The 17,226-nt window shown below is 41.5% G+C and overlaps 1 protein-coding gene across 1 annotated transcript in view; it reads right to left on the bottom strand.

Annotated features, from left to right (window-relative positions):
- LOC140485458 (scavenger receptor cysteine-rich type 1 protein M160-like) overlaps positions 1-17,226 on the bottom strand; it is a 96,546-nt gene that overhangs the window by 75,397 nt on the left and 3,923 nt on the right. The window contains exons 4-6 of the mRNA XM_072583661.1: positions 9,000-9,314; positions 1,296-1,610; positions 574-888 (exon numbers count right to left, since the gene is read on the bottom strand). Coding sequence (XP_072439762.1) covers positions 574-888; positions 1,296-1,610; positions 9,000-9,314 — 945 coding nt within the window. The remainder of the gene's footprint in view (positions 1-573; positions 889-1,295; positions 1,611-8,999; positions 9,315-17,226) is intronic.

The raw sequence follows: 17,226 nt of genomic DNA on the forward strand, positions 1-17,226 counted from the left end.
TTAATTTTGAGTTTCTCTGCAAACACATAAGATTTAATTGTTTTAGACTACAGTACATTTTGGTGAATCTTCATTGCATCATTTTCAAGACTATGTTAGCACAGATAACATATACACAGTTAGAAATAGGATAAAACCAGTCAGCCACCAACTGATGAGCCCAGCATTTTTTGGGTGGGGACACTTGCAGATTTCCACTGTTCTTTCTGTGAGCTGGTGCTTCTTGGCTGTATCATTCTAATTTTAAGGATTCTTCTTCTTGTTCTGGAAGTCTCTACCCTCTCACCCCTCCACCTCAAGGAAATACTTTCCATGTGCCTCGCCTAACAAATCTGTATCATTTCAAATGCAACTTGGTTTCCTGTATCATTCTAAATTTCTCTGCAATTATTCAATATTTGACTCTCTTAGACCTCAGTATATTCTGCACTGCAGAATCTCCACTGCAGCATCTTCAAGACTGATATATATAATTGGACACATAACGTAGATGCCAGAAGAAATGTTAAAACAGGAACTTCAATTCAGATCAGTCTGCAAACTAACACATAGGAGCAGGTTCAATGGATTTACCTGAACAGATAACTGCAGCATCCCTACTGTGTGTGCAGTTAATCCCCACCTGTGGATTGGCAGGGCACTGATCAAGGGCAGTCTCTGTCCCACTACAATTCACACTATCCAACCAGATGTTTCCAGTTCCCGCTCCATATTGAGAGCCTCCTGGTGCTGACACAGCCGTCCCACAGTTCAACATTCTGCAGACCACATCTGACTCGTTTTTATCCCAGCTATTGTCACAGATGGTTCCCCAAAAAGAGTTACGGTATACTTCAACTCTCCCAGAGCACATGTTGGTTCCATTCACCAGTCGTACGGATACAGGACCTGCAACAGAGATGGGACCTGGTTAATTTTTGGGGGGATTTTATGGATGATCACTTGCATTGTCACTCCCAGAATGGGAATGGCATGCTGCCTAATCTGGCAGTAATGCTGCCAACAACTGATACTGAGGCACAGGCCCTGATGAATCAGGACGCCCTCTCACATTAGCCTGCTTTTAAGACACCGAGGCAGAACAGGATAATGACCATGCGCCACAGAGTGTAGGACTTCCCTACTGTATGTGCTTGGTTCAGCATCATACAGAATTGCTCAAGACACTGATCATTCATTCATCTGTTACTGGACCAGGCAGAACATTGTTAGATTTGGCCAAAGAAGTCATTGACCAGACAGCCCTACTCATCCAATCAGGAATCTCTACTCCCTTGTGATGGGAACCCACTCACCTGAGCAGACAACTCCAATGTCATTTCTGTGTGTGCAGTTACTCCCAACCTGTGGGTTGGCAGAACACTGATCGAGGGCAGACTCATTCCCGTTACATCTCACATTATCCATCCAGATAGCCCCGGATCCATTTCCGTAGTAGGTTCCTCCTGGTGCTGACAAAGCCGATCCACAATTCAACACTCTGCAAACCACACTTGGTGCATTTTCATTCCAGCCATTGTCACAGATAGTCCCCCACTCAAAGTTATGATAGACCTCAACTCTCCCGGAGCACACATTAGGCCCATTCACCAGCCGTACAGGTACTGGACCTGGAATAGAGTTGTGAACATAGTTGAACCGGTCTGGAATTATCTCAGCTTTCATTGGAGTCATTGGTTAAACATTTTAGCCCAGGTGTTCACCTGCTTCCAAAACTAGTTAGCACAGAGGAGACCATTCAACCCTTCTACATGTCTTGACATTCAACTGGATCACGGTAAATCTTTATCTTATCTCTATTTGAAGCCCTTAAGCAAGAAACGTCTGTCAATCAGCTTTGAAATTGCCAACTGACCCCCAGCACCAAATCGTTCTTTTCTGGAAAGAAAGTTTCCTTCCTTCCTGAAGTTATCCCTGTATATACTGGCTTTAATTCTATGGATTCCCCCACTAAACCTAACAGATTCTATCTTTACCTTACCTAAATTAAACCCAAGTTTAACCCTTTATACGCTAAAGTATCTGCAAACTGTCCTCAAAATCTAACCTCTTCACCTTCAGTATCAGTCCAGTGCATCTGATGTACAGCTCTCAAAGTCAAAATATGGCCAAATAAACCAGAGGTCGGGATTAATAAATCAAAGACCTGGAATATAACCCAGACTATAATCCAAGTATAGTAATCCAGAGAAATATATGGTTCATCCACGGTACTAGATTAGTAGCCAAATATCCTGTATTATAAGTCAGAACCTTGGGTAAATCAAAGACCGGAAATAGTAACCCAGTGGCCTGGCTAAGGGATTCAAAGGTCTTGACTGGAAACCCAGAAATCTGGATGATCAACCCAGGGGCCTGGTCCGGTAACCTCTGGTTCTGAGTGGATAGACTAATAAAGTATGGATTAAGTCTGAACTAGTAATCCAGAGCCTGGTGTTGTAATTTAGAACCCAGTCCTGTAACTCAGAGGCCTGACTAAGGAACGCAAGGTTAAGATTAGTAATCCAGTGGCCTTGGTGAGGAACTCAAGAATCTGAACTAATAACCCAGAGGCATGAGAAAGGAATCCAGAGGTTCAAAATTCTGGATTCAGTTACTAGCCTGGTTAACCCAGGGTTAACCATCCCTTTCTCTGGTTTACTAGACCAGCCTCTGGGACATATCAAAGGGAATCCACCAGCAAAACCCATCATGTTCACTAATGTCCTTTGGGAAAGGGAATCTGCCATCCTTACCTGGTCTGTGGTACATGTGACTTCAGATCCACAGCAATGTGGTTGACTCTTAACTGCCCTCCGGCAATTAGTGATGGGAAATAAATGCTAGCATAGCTAGGGACACCCATATTTTATCAATACATAAAATAAAATTTCAGGCCTCTGAGTTATTAACCCAGACCTCTTGTTTATTTCTCCATATATCAGCAGCACTGGATTGATGAGGCTGAAGAGGTTAAATTATGTGAACAGTTTGCAGATACTATGTCTATTCGTAGCCCAAAGGTCAGAATTAGTGACCCAGAGGCCTCGTCTCGTAATCCAGCAGTCTAAACTAGCCATATAAAGGCCAAAACAAGTAATCTGTATGAATGGACGAGAAGCCCAGAGGTGTAGGCTAGTAACCCAGGGATCTGCTCTGGTAATACTCAGTGACCTGAGCTGGTAATCCAAATACTGGAACAGGTAATCTAGAGACGTGAATGAGTAATTCTGAAGCCTAATATTGTAAACCAGAGATCTAGATGAGTAAACTAGATGCTTGGACTCATACTTAAGAGGCTGAAACTAGTAACCCAGAGGCCTGAATTAGCTGGACAGAGATTTGAAGCAGCTACCCTGAGGCACAAACTAGTAAAGGAGATGCTTGGAGTACTATGTTAGCATGTTTATTACTTTAGGAGTGTTATGGACCAGATCAAACCCCCTCAAGGAGATTACCTACATCCTAAACTTCAACTTATTTAAAGGTAAGTGTAAGGTGTTGTGTTCCAGATGTGATTCAAGTGGTCACACTACTAGTTTATAGACAAAACACATTTTATTCTTACACAACTAACATACAAACAAAAGAAAGAACAATTGGTATAACTTTTACTCTACGGGGAAAATTGAACAGAATAACAGTTTGTTTAACTACTAAATAGCAATTGTTCCTTAAACATACCCTTGGCAAAGGCAAATTCAGTAAAATGATTGTCTCATATGAGGTGGTTCTCCTGCCCAGGAGGAAAGAACATCAAGAGAAAATTCTGGCAGTGAGAGAGAACTCCAACTTTTGGTTGTGGTTAAGAAATGTATGGCAGCTTTCACAACCAACTTCAAAACTCCAACAAACTGAAAGCTAGTGAGGCTAGGAACAAAGAGCGAGTGCAGCTGAACACATAGCTGCAGAGCTGGTGCAGGAGGGAAGGGCTTCAGATATGTGGATCATTGGGATACCTTCTGGGGAAGGTGGGACCTCTACAAGGAGGACGGCTTGTATCTGAACTGGAGGGGCACCAATACTCAGGTTGGGAGGTTTGCGAGAGCTCTTCGTAAGGGTTTATACTAGATTGGCAGGGGGGTGCGAACAGGAGCTATGGACCAGAGGATGGGGAAGCTGGTGAACGGGCAGATACAGTGTACAAAGAGTCTGTGAGGAAGTCAGTGTGATGGTTAAAGTATGTCTATTTTAATGCAAGAAGTGTCAGGTATAAGGTTGAAGAACTTGGAGCATGGATCAGAACTTGGAGCTATGATGTTGTGGCCATTATGGAGACTTGAATGACAGGAATGGTTGGATGTTCCAGGGTTTAGATGTTTCAAAAGGAATAGGGAGGGAGATAAAAGAGGTGGTGAACTGGCATTGCTAATCAGGGATAGTATCACAGCTGTAGAAAAAGAGTTTATTGCCTACAGAGTCAGTCTGGGTGGAAGTCAGAAACAGGAAAGGAACAGTCACTTTATTGGGAGCTTTCTATAGACCCCCCAATAGCAACAGAGATATGGAGGGGCTGATTGGAAGGCGGATTTTGGAAAGGTGCAGAAGTAACAGGGTTGTTGTCATGTGTGACTTCAACTTCCCTTATACTGATTGGAACGTCCTTAGTGCAAATAGTTTGGATGGAGCAGATTTTGTTAGGTGTGTCCAAGAAGGATTTCTGCCTCAATATATAGATAGGCTGACTGGAGGGGAGGCCATATTGGATTTGGTGCTTGGCAATGAACCAGGTCAGGTGTCAGATCTCTCAGTGGGAGAGCATTTTGTTGATAGTGATCACAACTACCCAACCTTTACGATCACCATGGAGTGGGAAAAGGAGCAGAGTGTATGGGAGAAAGTATTTAATTGGGGGGAGGGGGAATTATGATGCCATTAGGCAGGAACCGTGCAGCATAAATTGGGAACAGATATTCTCAGGGAAATGCACAATAGTAATATGGAGGTTGCTGCAAGTGCTGGATAGGTTTGTTCCACTGAGGCAACAAAGGGATAGTAGAGTGAAGGAACCTTGGATGACAGGAGAAGTAGAACATCTCGTCAAGAGGAAGGAGCAAGTTTACTTAAGGATGAGGAATCAAGGATCAGTCTGGGCTTTACAGCGTTACAAGATTGCCAGGAAAGAACTGAAGAATGGATTTAGGAGAGCTAGAAGGGGGCATGGAAAAGCCTTGGCGAATATATTTAAGGAAAACCCCAAGGTGTCCTATGTTAAGGTTACAAACAAGAGGATGGCCAGAGTGTAGGTCGGACTAACTAGGGATAGTGGAGGGAACCTCTGCCTGGAGTCGGAGGAAGTAGGGGAGGTCCTTAATGAATACTTTGCCTCAGTATTCACTCGTGAAAGGGACCCTGTTGTTTGTGAGGACAGCATGAAACAGGCTGATACCCTCGAACAGGTTGATGTTGAGAATGGAGATGTGCTGGAAATTAGGAAAAACATGAGAATAAGATAAGTCACTGGGCCAGATGGGATCCACCCAAGGTTGCTACAGGAAGCGAAGGAAGAGATTGCTATGCCTTTGGTGATGATCTTTGCATCCTCACTGTCCACTGGAGTAGTGACAGTAGTGACTGGAGTGTGGCAAGAAAGGGAAAAGGGATAACCCTGGGAATTACAGACCAGTCAGTCTTACATCGGTAGTAGGCAAATTAATGGAGAGGATTCTGACAGACAGGATTTATGATTATGTGGAAAACCATAGTTTAATTAGAGATAGTCAGCATGGTTTTGTGAGGGGCAGGTCATGCCTCACAAACCTCACTGAATTTTTTGAGAATGTGACAAAACACATTGATGAAGGTAGAGCAGTGATGTTATGCATACAGATTTTAGCACGGCGTTTGATAAGGTTCCCTATGGTAGGCTCATTAAGAAAGTAAGGAGTCATGGCATACAGGGAAATTTGGCTGTCTGGATACAGAATTGGCTGGCCCATGGAAGACAAAGGGTGGCAGATGGAAAGTATTCAGCCTGGAGCTCAGTGACCGGTTGTGTCCTGCAGGATCTGTTCTGGGATGTCAGCTCTTTGTGATTTTTATAAATGACTTGAATGAGGAGGTGGAAGGGTAGGTTAGTAAGTTTGCCGATGACACAAAGGTTGGTGGAATTGTGGATCATTGTCGGTTGCAATGCGACATTGACAGGATGCAGAACTGGGCTGATAAATGGCAGATGGGGTTCAACCTAGAAAAGTGTGAAATCATTCACTTTGGAAGGTTGAATTTGAATACAGATTATAGGATTAAAGGCAGGACTCTTGACAGTTTGGAAGAACAGAAGGATCTCGTGGTCCACGTCCATAGATCCATCAAAGTTGCCACCCAAGTTGATAAAGTTGTTAAAAAGGTTTATGTTGTGTTGGCTTTCATTAGCAGGGGATTGACTTTAAGAGCTGAAAGGTTATACTGCAGCTCTATAGAGCCCTGGTTAGACCACACTTGGAATATTGTGTTCAGTTCTGGTCTCCTCATTATAAAAAGGATGTGGAAGCTTTAGAGAGGGTGCAGAGGAGATTTAGCAGGATGCTGCCTGGACTGGAGGGTGTGTCTTATGAAGAAAGATTGAAGGAGCTGGGGCTTTTCTCATTGGAGTGAAGAAGAATGAGAGGTGACTGGATAGAGGTGTACAAGATGGTGAGGGGTATAGATAGCGCAGATAGGCAGAGACTTTTTCAGAGGGAAGAAATGGCTATCATGAGGGGGCATAATTTTAAGGAAATTGGAGGAAGGTTTAGGGATGAAGTCAGAGGTCAGTTCTTCACACAGAGAGTGGTGGGTGTGTGGAATGCACTACCAGTGGTGGTTGTAGAGTCTAATACATTAGGGACATTTAAGCGACTCGTGGATGGGCAGATGGATGATAGTAAAGTGTAGGTTAGTTAGGTAGTAATATGTAGGTTAGTTTGATCTTAGAGTAGGATAAAAGTTCAACACAACATAAAGGGCCGAAGGGCCTGTAGTGTGTTGTACTGCTCTATGTTCTATGTTCTTCAAAGAGACAGTTCAACACCCTTGACTTAAAACCTCTCTTCAAAAAAAAGACAAACTACAACTCCTAAAGCCATAGTATAGGAATAATATCCTTTTATGAAACCCAACATTCAGATGAACCTGTACCTGAATGTCATCATACTACTAGAAGCCATAACTACTCTGCATTGTCACACCCTGGACACAGACTGGAGATAACTCTATTATGTGTAATCGTTTAGTTGTAAGTATACCCATGATTTATCTTCAAGAAACAAAATCCAAATTACTCAGTTATGTTACACTTATAATTATGGAACACCAGGACAACAACCAAGTAATATATTGGCAACACACCGAAAAATCAGGAGCAGCTAATAGTCAAATCTACATCCAGAAGATTACACCAGAAGAAAATCCAGAAGAGTGGTCAAATCAATAAATGAATATAGGTACTCTTAGACCTCTGTACAATCATTATCACTATATGCAAAGTTTACGTGATTTGGAGATGCCGGTGTTGGACTGGGGTGTACAAAGTTGAACATCACACTACACCAGGTAATAGTCCAACAGGTTTAATTGGAAGCACACTAGCTTTCGGAGCGACACTCCCTCATCAGATGATAGTGGAGGGCTCGATCGTAACACAGAATTTATCGTAAAAATTTGCAGTGTGATGTAACTGAAATTATACATTGAAAGATTGACTGTCTGTTAAGCCTTTCATCTGTTCGAATACAGTGACAATTTCACTTCTTTCATGTGTTAATCACAAAACCGTTTTTTAAAAGTTGCATTCTTGGGTTAGCTGTTAACAATGGTGATAGCTAGACAATGTGTTGAAGGTGTTGGCCCCCTGTGTTCTCTGTCTATGACCTGATATTTAGATAAAACTCTGTTATCTCACTTTTTAGGTTAGAATCATTTTAAACATCAGGTCATAGACAGAGAACACAGGGGGCCAACACCTTCAAAATATTGTCTAGCTATCACCATTGTTAATAGCTAAACTGAGAATGCAACTTTTAAAAAAAGGTTTTGTGATTTACACATGAAAGAAGTGAAACAATCACTGTATTCTAACAGATGAAAGGCTTAACAGACAATCAATTTTTCAATGTACAATTTCAGTTACATCACACTGCAAATTTTTGCTATAAATTCTGTGTTACGATTGAGCCCTCCACTATCACCTGATGAAGGAGCGTCGCTCCGAAAGCTAGTGTATTTCCAATTAAACCTGTTGGACTATAACCTGGTGTTGTGTGATTTCTAACTTTGCAAAGTTTACAGTCCCTATCTTTGTGTAAGTAATTTTGCTATTATCCTATGTTCATGCATTTTCTCTTGTAGCATACAAGAGTTATATTATGGGGGAAGAAAAGGTTGTGAGTATTAATGCTTTAAGAAAGGTATTCGTTTAACATGTAGATCAGCCTGCACTGAGATGTCTGATGCCTGACTAGCAGCCATGGTCACTCTGCATTGCAGCCTTCTGGACACAGACAATAACTACAGATTATTCTGTGATGACTGAGTTAGTTCAACTTTAAATAAACCCACCAGAAATCTTAAAGCAAACTGAATCTATCTACAAAATTAGTAACGCAGAGATTTTGTAATCCAGAGGCCTGAACTAATGAATAAGAAGGCTGGACTGGTAACCTAGAGCCCAGACCAGTAACCCAGATGCCTGGCCAAGAAATCCAGTGTCCTGAGCTAGTAACCCAGAGGCCTGTACTAGTAATCAAGGGATGGGGAGCAGTAGTGCAGATGCCTTGCTGTAGAAACAAGAGGTTTCCGTTACCAATCAGAAGGCTAGGCTAGAAAACTATGATTCCTGAAGAAGGGCTTTTGCCCGAAACGCCGATATCGCTGCTCGTTGGATGCTGTCTGAACTGCTGTGCTCTTCCAGCACCACTAATCCAGTAGTTGCTTTCCAGCATCTGCAGTCATTGTTTTTACCACCTCGAAAACTAGTAAGCTAGATTTTGAATTAAGTTTGAGAACAAATGTGCAAAGGAACAGGAATCTGTTTTGCTTACCTGAACAGATGACTCCAGCATCCTCCTTGTGTGTGCAATTATATCCCACCTTTGGGTTGGCAGAGCATTGATCGAGGGCAGGCTCTGTCCCAGTACAATTCACATTATCTAACAAGATGACTCCACTCCCCTCTCCATAGTAAGCACTTCTTGTTATGGACAAAGACTTCCCACAGTTCAACACTCTGCAGACCACGCTTGCTGCATTTAAATTCCAGCCATTGTCACAGATGGTTCCCCAGATGGAGTTACGATAGACTTCAACCCTCCCAGAACACATGTTGGTCCCATTCACCAGCCGGACAGATATCGGACCTGGAACAGAGATGGGAATACATTTACACATGCCTGCGACTACTTGTGTTTCCACTGGAGTCATTAGCTCGACCGTAGCCCTTCTGATAATGTAGACTCCTCTCAATATGGCAGACACAAGGAATATTTAAGAACTTAGAAAGAAGAGCCTCCAGCCTATTCTTCGCTCAATCAATTAGGTCATGTTGATCTGTTTCTTTATTCAGTTAACCTGTCTTGGTACCCTTATTCAACAAATATCTGTCAACCTTATTTTAGAAACATTCAAGTTCCCTGCATCGACAACTTTTTAAGGGACCAAGTTCCTGATTTCCATTTAATAATTGTGTAAAGAAGTGTTTGAGAAGCCAAATACCCTCCTTCTGCTCCTAATCTGTATTGTTTATATGTCCACTGTTAACTGCACTCCCTCTAACTTCAGCACAGGTTTCACGGAAATCTGGGCAAGTAACCCTGGAACCTGAAACGTAAGAAATAAGAAAACCAGTTGACTATATAGCCCCTAAAGTCTCCTCTGTCATTCAATAGCAGGAATGAGCTGCCAGAGGAAGTTGTGGAGGCTGATACAATTACAACAATTAAGAGGCATCTGGATGGGTATATGAATAAGAAGGGCTTAGAGGGATATGGGCCAAGTCCTGGCAAATGGAACAAGATTAATTTAGGATATCTCATCGGCATGGACAAGTTGGACTGAAAGGTCTGTTTCTGCGCTGTACAACTCTATGACTTTATGACTAATAGGATCATGGCCAACCTGACATAAAATTAGAAGTTGCTGGAAAATACCAACAAGCCAAGCAGCATTTTTGGAGAGGAACAGAATGAACACTTTATGTTAATGACACCATCAAAAACTGAGAAAAACTAGAAATCCACTTGTAATTTACATAAATATAACTTAAAATAGGTAAAGGATTGGGTTACTGCTTAAATGCACTGTGTCTTAACGTTCATTTTCAGTGGGAGTTGCTTAAGGTTTCACTGTCATTGAAGTGAGGCTAAAGAAATCATTCTCTGAGAAGGTTGGTTAAGTTTGAACAAATAAAAACATAGCTGGAAGAGGTAACAAGTAGTACAAAAGCTGGACTGTGCTTTTCATTTGACCTTACTTAATAAAGGTGCTTGTTGAGATAGCATTATGTTTGTCTGTAGCATGTAACAGCCCAGTAGATCAGCCTGATAAGAAAGGAGCAAGAAAGTAACTGGCTGATAAAGGAATGAATGGCTGACAGCGGTAGTCTGGGAAAGGGACAGTTTAAGGCAGGATCAGGAAAAGATGAAATTATAAGGTTACATTCCCAATCATCCTTTCCAAAGTGGGAGTCAGTCTGTCTTCCTTGACTGTTTATTTGCACTTCATATTTCAATATAAAGTCCAATCTGCACCTCAGATGCTGCCTGTCCTACTGTGGTTTTCCAGCACCACCCTTTTAGACTCTTTCCCCTTGTTAACCAATTTTCTTTACTAGAACAATTCAGCACTTTTAATCAACCTGCTAAAGTTATTATTACACATCTGTGTGGGATTTGAACCCAGGCCTCCTGGCACAAAACAGCAACAATATCATTGAGACACAAGACCCCAATCCCTGAACATCTGCATTTTTAAAACAAAATCCTGAAGTACTCTTGCAAACAAATGAATGTTTCTTTTCTTCATTATCAACTCACCTGTGGTAAAAAGCAGGACTTTTTGTTTACATAATAAGGAAAAGCAGCACTCAAATCTATATTCTTGTAGTGACTGGAATTGAGGGCAGCCAGCTGGACATCATAGAATATGAGTTCTCTGATTGGCGCTGCTAATCTGGTCCAATCAGGGAGTCCTGGCCAACATAAAAGGATGAATGTCAGGGATATGCTGCCCACTGAATGCTTGACTTAGTGAGAGGCATTCAAAGGCTATTGTCAAAGGCTTTGCATTTGGAAATAAAGGGTGATTGGTGATGGGATATGGTGTCTGGAGAGTTATTTCAATTCCTAATGGCATTAGCTGCTTTGTATTACCCCTGGAGCATTCTTAAAGTCCAATCTCACTTACAACAATGTTACATATTTGGTGATATTTCTTGTGAAAGTCCAAGAATAATGGAGTGTAGATTGACACCATGGACAGGGTATTTAACCCAAAGTTTTGGCAAAGAACCAGATACACAATAGTATTTTGAATTAAATTAAATCTTTATAGGATCAAAAGGCCCTTACACCAGGGCAGCACGGGTGGCCCAGTGGTTAGCATTGCTGTCTCACAATGCCAGGCATCTGGCTTCGATTCCAGCCTCAGGCGACTGTCTGTCTGGAGTTTGCGCATTCTCCCAGTGTCTGCGTGGGTTTCCTCCAGGTGCTCCGGTTTCCTCCCACAGTTCAAAGATGTGCAGCTCAAGTGGATTGGCCATGCTAAATTGCCCATAGTGTTCAGACCTGTGTAGATTAGAGTGATAGGGTAGGGAAATGGGTTTGGGTGGGATACGTTTCGGAGGGTCGGGGTGGAGTTGTTGGGCTTAAGAGCCTGTTTCCACACTCTTGGAATTCTAAGTTCGAAGTAAATGGTTCATCCATGAAAAGGAGTACGAAGTAAGAGACTGAGGGAGGTTACTATTTCAGTTCACAGAGAACAATGACTGACGGAAGACTTCAGTCAAGCATTCTCAGAGAGTTTCAGATGGTGAGAAGACTTGATCCCAAGAACCGAAAAACAAAGAGCCAAAGAGCAGCTCGGCTTGCTGTCTGCCCTGCCTGATCCAGATCATACTCGATCCTTGTCACTAATATATGTTTTTGTTGTGCAATTGGTAATGTTATGTCCCAGCTTAAACTCTTGTTAGAACTCAACATCCTGCAATATCGGCTGTCCTCAAATCCTAACGGGTTGATCAATTGGACTGATAAACTGAGAAAATTACTTCAAAGTTAATTTAGAGTAACCTTTAAATATGCAGATTTTAAGCATGTGAAATAGGAGAAGGGAGTAGAGAGAAATAAAAGGGAAGGTATGTGGTCCAGTAGAAGGCAGGAGAGATTAAATGATAGTGTAAAAACCAAAGGGAGTAGTAATGGGCACAGTAATGTAAAAGGTGTCCAGAGGATGTGTGAATGGCAGGATCCTAAATAGCTGCTGTTTCAGCACAAAATAAAGGAAATAGAGAGAAACTGAGGGAAAAAGACAAACCAGCAAAGAAATATGAAATTATAGAGGGTGCAGAGGTTAACTCAACGTTGGCTACAAAGGCTGCAAAATGCAGTGTCAAAGGACTGGCTTCTGCTTCTTGAGCTTGAATTGAGCCTCATTGAAGCACTGAAGCAGACCAAGGAAAGAAAAGGCAGAGTGGAGGAAAGTTAGACAATAAAAATCAAAACCAACAGGGAAATAACTCCAGAGAAGCCAGTAATCTGTCACCAAGGTGCATGGTACTTGACATTGGTCTGGCTTCCTCAGAACCAGCTCTGAGACTCCTGTTTACATCTGTTAGCCAAGACTCCCTGATTGGTCTTTTAAACCTGGGCCAAACATTCTGTGAAGCCCACCTAGCTAACCAGCTTGTAAAGTGAACAAAAGTGATGGGAGACAAAGGTATAGCAGTGGTTTTGAGAGGTTAATAACGGCACACATAAACCCCAGCCTCCCAGGCTGCCATGATCCACTACAATATGCTAAACATTAAACAGGTCTGCAGCAAATGCCTTCTCCCTAGCCTCAGTATGCCCTGGAACATACGGATAACAAGAATCAGACTCTTATTTATTGACTTTAGCTCCATTGTCAACATCATAAATCTAACCAAACTCCAACACTTAGGACTCTGTCCACCCTCTGCAACTGGATCTGAGAACTGCTGACCCATAGACTGGAATCAATAAGGATAGACGACAACACCTCCTCCACAATAATCCTCAACATCGGTGCATTGCAAAGCTGCGTGCTCAGCTCCTTCATTATACTCCTTCTACACTCACAAGTGTGTGGCCAAATTCTGATCTAACTCCATTTACATGTTTGCTGATGACACTACCATCACAGGTTGGATCTCAAACAACGATTAGACAGTACAGGAAAGAGATAGAGAGTTCAATGGCATTATGTAAAGGCAACAATCTATCCCTGCATGTCAGCACAACAAAGGAGCTGATTATTGGCTTCAGGAAGTGGTGTGGACACGTTCCCATCTGCAACAATGGTGCTAAGGTGGAAATGTCGAGAGCTTCAAGTTCCTTGGAGTAAAGTTCACCAATAATCTGTCCAGATCAATCCAGGAAAGCAGACAACATATGGACGATGATGGGAGAGTGTAGGGTGATGGACTTAGATTAGTTCACAGGTCAGTACAACATCGAGGACCAAAGGGCCTGTTCTGCGCTGTATTGTTCTATCTATAATCAAATACCGGTCCCACCCCAGTTATACTTTCTTCCACTCTCTTCCATCAGGCAAAAGAGACAACAGTTTGAAAATAACAACAGATCAAGAACAGCTTCTTACCAAGTGTTATCAGCCTTTTGGAAAGACCTTTCACATATTAAAGTTGATCTTTATCTGCACTTACTCTGTAGCTTCAACATTATATTCTGCATTCTGTTCTTTACCCAGATGTATTTATGTAAGGTATGATTTGCCTGAATAGTAAGCAAAACAATGCTTTTCACTGTATCTCAGTACATGTGACAATAATAATTAAATCAAATGCCACTGAATTAGCAATTCAGAATTCCAGCTAGTATTCTGGAGAAAACCATTTGACTCCTACTATAGCAGATGTTTAAATCGGAATTCATTAAAATAAGCCAGACAAAGAATGACCATGTCAATTGCCATTAAAAACCACATGGTTCACAAATATCCTTAAAGGAAAGAGAGCTCCCATTCTTGCAGTCTGATCCACGTATCCACGCAATGTGGGTCACTTTTAACTACCCTCTGGGCAATTAGGAAAGCCCAGTAAATGCCAGCCTAGCCAGCAATGCTCACAACCCATGAATGAATAAAAGACTCTGAAGTTGGTCTCCATTCATGGAGGAGAACACCGTATATTAAACTGGAAAATAAAGTAAATTGGCGTTTCACATAAAAGGAATATTTGGGGCCTTGAATGATGAAAAGGAAGAAGGTAGCAGTGCTTGCAAATATGCTGAAGGAAAATGAGGGGATGCTAGGGATGACTTAGAAATAGGGACACAGGTATCATATAGGGAACAATATCTTTGGATTATTGAAAGGGGTGAAAAGGAATAGACATAGATGGCAGTGGCATCATGCTGGAGATGATGGAAATCTTACAGAATAGTTACTATCTTGAGGATAATGATCACATGAATATTAAATTAGCTGAGTACCAGGAAACTAAAACTAGCGGTGAACCTGTCTTTTGCAGATTGAAGGAAAATATAGATTTCTGCAGGGATTGATATTAGAACCACTGCTTTTCATGATCTACTTAAACTTTGAGGATTTCGGGGCTCAATTTCAAAATCTGCAGATCACTGAAGTATTGTGAACTGTGAGGTGGAGAAATGCCAAGAGGATATGCCCAGGCTACTGGAGTAGGTAGGTAAAAACAATGACTGCAGATGCTGGAAACCAGATTCTGGACTGGAGTAGATAGGCATATGGCACATGAAATTTAATGCAGAGAAGAATGAAGTGATGCAGTTTGGCAGAAAGAATAAGGAAAGACAGTGTAAAATAAATAATACAATTCTAAAAAGAGTGCAGGAGGAGAGGTTGCTCAACAATACAAATTGTTGAAGGTGCCAACATAGTTTGAGAAAGTGGTTGATAAAAATATATAAAACATGGGATTTAATGACAAGAGTACAAGAGTAAATACTTTATGGTGAACATCTATAAAACGTGAGTTCAGCCTCAGCGGGATTAATGTGTTCACGTTTTGGGCATAACACTTTGGAAAGGATATGAAGGCATTAAGAAAGGGTACAAGAATGATTGACGACAATTACTCGAGGGATAGTGGACCTCAGCTATACTGAAAGGCTGGAGAAGCTGGAACCAACCTCTTTATAGAAGAGAACATTGAGTGGAGATGTGATGGGTCTGGAACCAGTAGATATGGAAATTCTGAAGGGTCTGGAACCAGTAGATATGGAAAAACTGTTCCCATTGGCAAAAGAGAAATGAAAAGACACTAACTTAAGCAAAATGGCAACAGAACCAAAAGTGACATGAAGGAAAGTCTTTGTATGTAGTGTGTCACTAGAATGCACTTCCAGAGAGATTGTGGGTGGTGATTCACTTCGGGCTATTGAAAGAAAATTAGATAAGTCTCTAAAGACAAAATCTAGCATTATAGGGTGAAAGGAAGGGAGTGGGGCTAACTGTGTTGATATAGCTGACAGCTGACACAGAGTGACTGGCTGAATGGCCACCTTCTGTACTGCAACCTTTCTATAAAATCCTAGGATGCAGGCCACCATGTCTAAGGAATTCGTCAGCCTTTAGTTCCATTTGTTGGACTGGTTCCATTTTCTTCAAGTGATGATGATCGTTGTATTCCTTCCTTTATTTTGCCATGCTCTTAGATATTTTCTAATCAACTTGTTCACAGATGTTACTACACATCTCTAGGTCAGGTGAGATTTGACCTCAGGCCTTTTGATTTAAAGGCAGAGACGCTAACACCATCCCATAAGAGATCCTGCCCCTAGTTTTACACCAATATTGGAATGCTATTAACACCTTCCACAGATATTCAGTCAGATACAAAATATTTGCTCAAAGTCCCTGATGGTTACTTCTTTCCCATTATTAATTTGCCAGTCTTATCCCTAAAAGCATCTAGATTTTCTTTAGCTACTGCTTCAGTTTTATGAACCTGGATAAGCACTTGTTGTCAGTTTTTATATTTCTTGCCTGTTTACTCTCATTATCACCTTTCTCTCTTGTTTTTATTCATTCTATATTTCCAAAACTTGTCCAATCTTCTGGTAAAGTCACGATTGTCTTACTAGACCAGAGGGTTGCTCTCTCATTGGAGACAGATGACTGCTTGGGGTTTAACCTGAGGGTCACCACGCCTCAGGCAAGAGGAGAAGTTGTGAATGAGAATTAGTCATGGTAACCTCAGCTGATGTAGGATTTGAACGCATGCTTTCACATCCCTTTATATTGCAATCCAAACATCCAGCCCTAGGCCAATCACGAATATTTGAAATGCTGTATGTTTTTACTTTTTTGGTCAGTCATCAGTAATGCATCATTTTTTATTCCATTTTTCTGAATGAATATATCTTTCTTAATATTTATAAATTATGTCCTTAAATGTCTGTCACTGTTTATCTCATGTCTTATATTTTGTTTCTCAGTATTCTTTAACCAATTCTATAATAATTCAACTCTTCACTATGATTCCCTTTACTTAAGTTTCTTTCCCTTAAATTGAATGTGAAATTCCTCGAAGATCCCTTACAATCAAAACATGAATGATCTTGTCATTACATTGAGTATTGAGTACAGGAGTTGGGAGGTCATGTTGCGGATGTACAGGACATTGGTTAGGTCACTTCTGGAATATTGTGTGCAATTCTGGTCTCCTTCCTACAGGAAGGATGTTGTGAAACTTGAAAGGGTCCAGAAAAGATTTACAAGGATGTTGTCAAGGTTGGAGGATTTGAGTTATAGGGAGCGGCTGAATAGCTGTTTTCCCTGGAGTGTCAGAGGCTGAGGGGTGACCTTATAGAGGTTTAGAAAATCATGAGGGGCATGGATAGGCTAAATAGACAATATCTTTTTCCTGGGTGGGAGAATCCAGAACTAGAGGGCATAGGTTTAGGGTGAGAGGGGAAAGATATAAAAGGGACCCTAAGGGGCAAATCTTTCACACAGAGGGTGGTGTGTATATGGAATGAGCTGCCAGAGGAAGGGGTGGAGGCTTGTAAAATTACAAAATTTAAAAGGCAT

The sequence above is a fragment of the Chiloscyllium punctatum genome, chromosome 14 (assembly GCF_047496795.1).
Source record: "Chiloscyllium punctatum isolate Juve2018m chromosome 14, sChiPun1.3, whole genome shotgun sequence".
Classification (NCBI taxonomy): domain Eukaryota; kingdom Metazoa; phylum Chordata; class Chondrichthyes; order Orectolobiformes; family Hemiscylliidae; genus Chiloscyllium; species Chiloscyllium punctatum.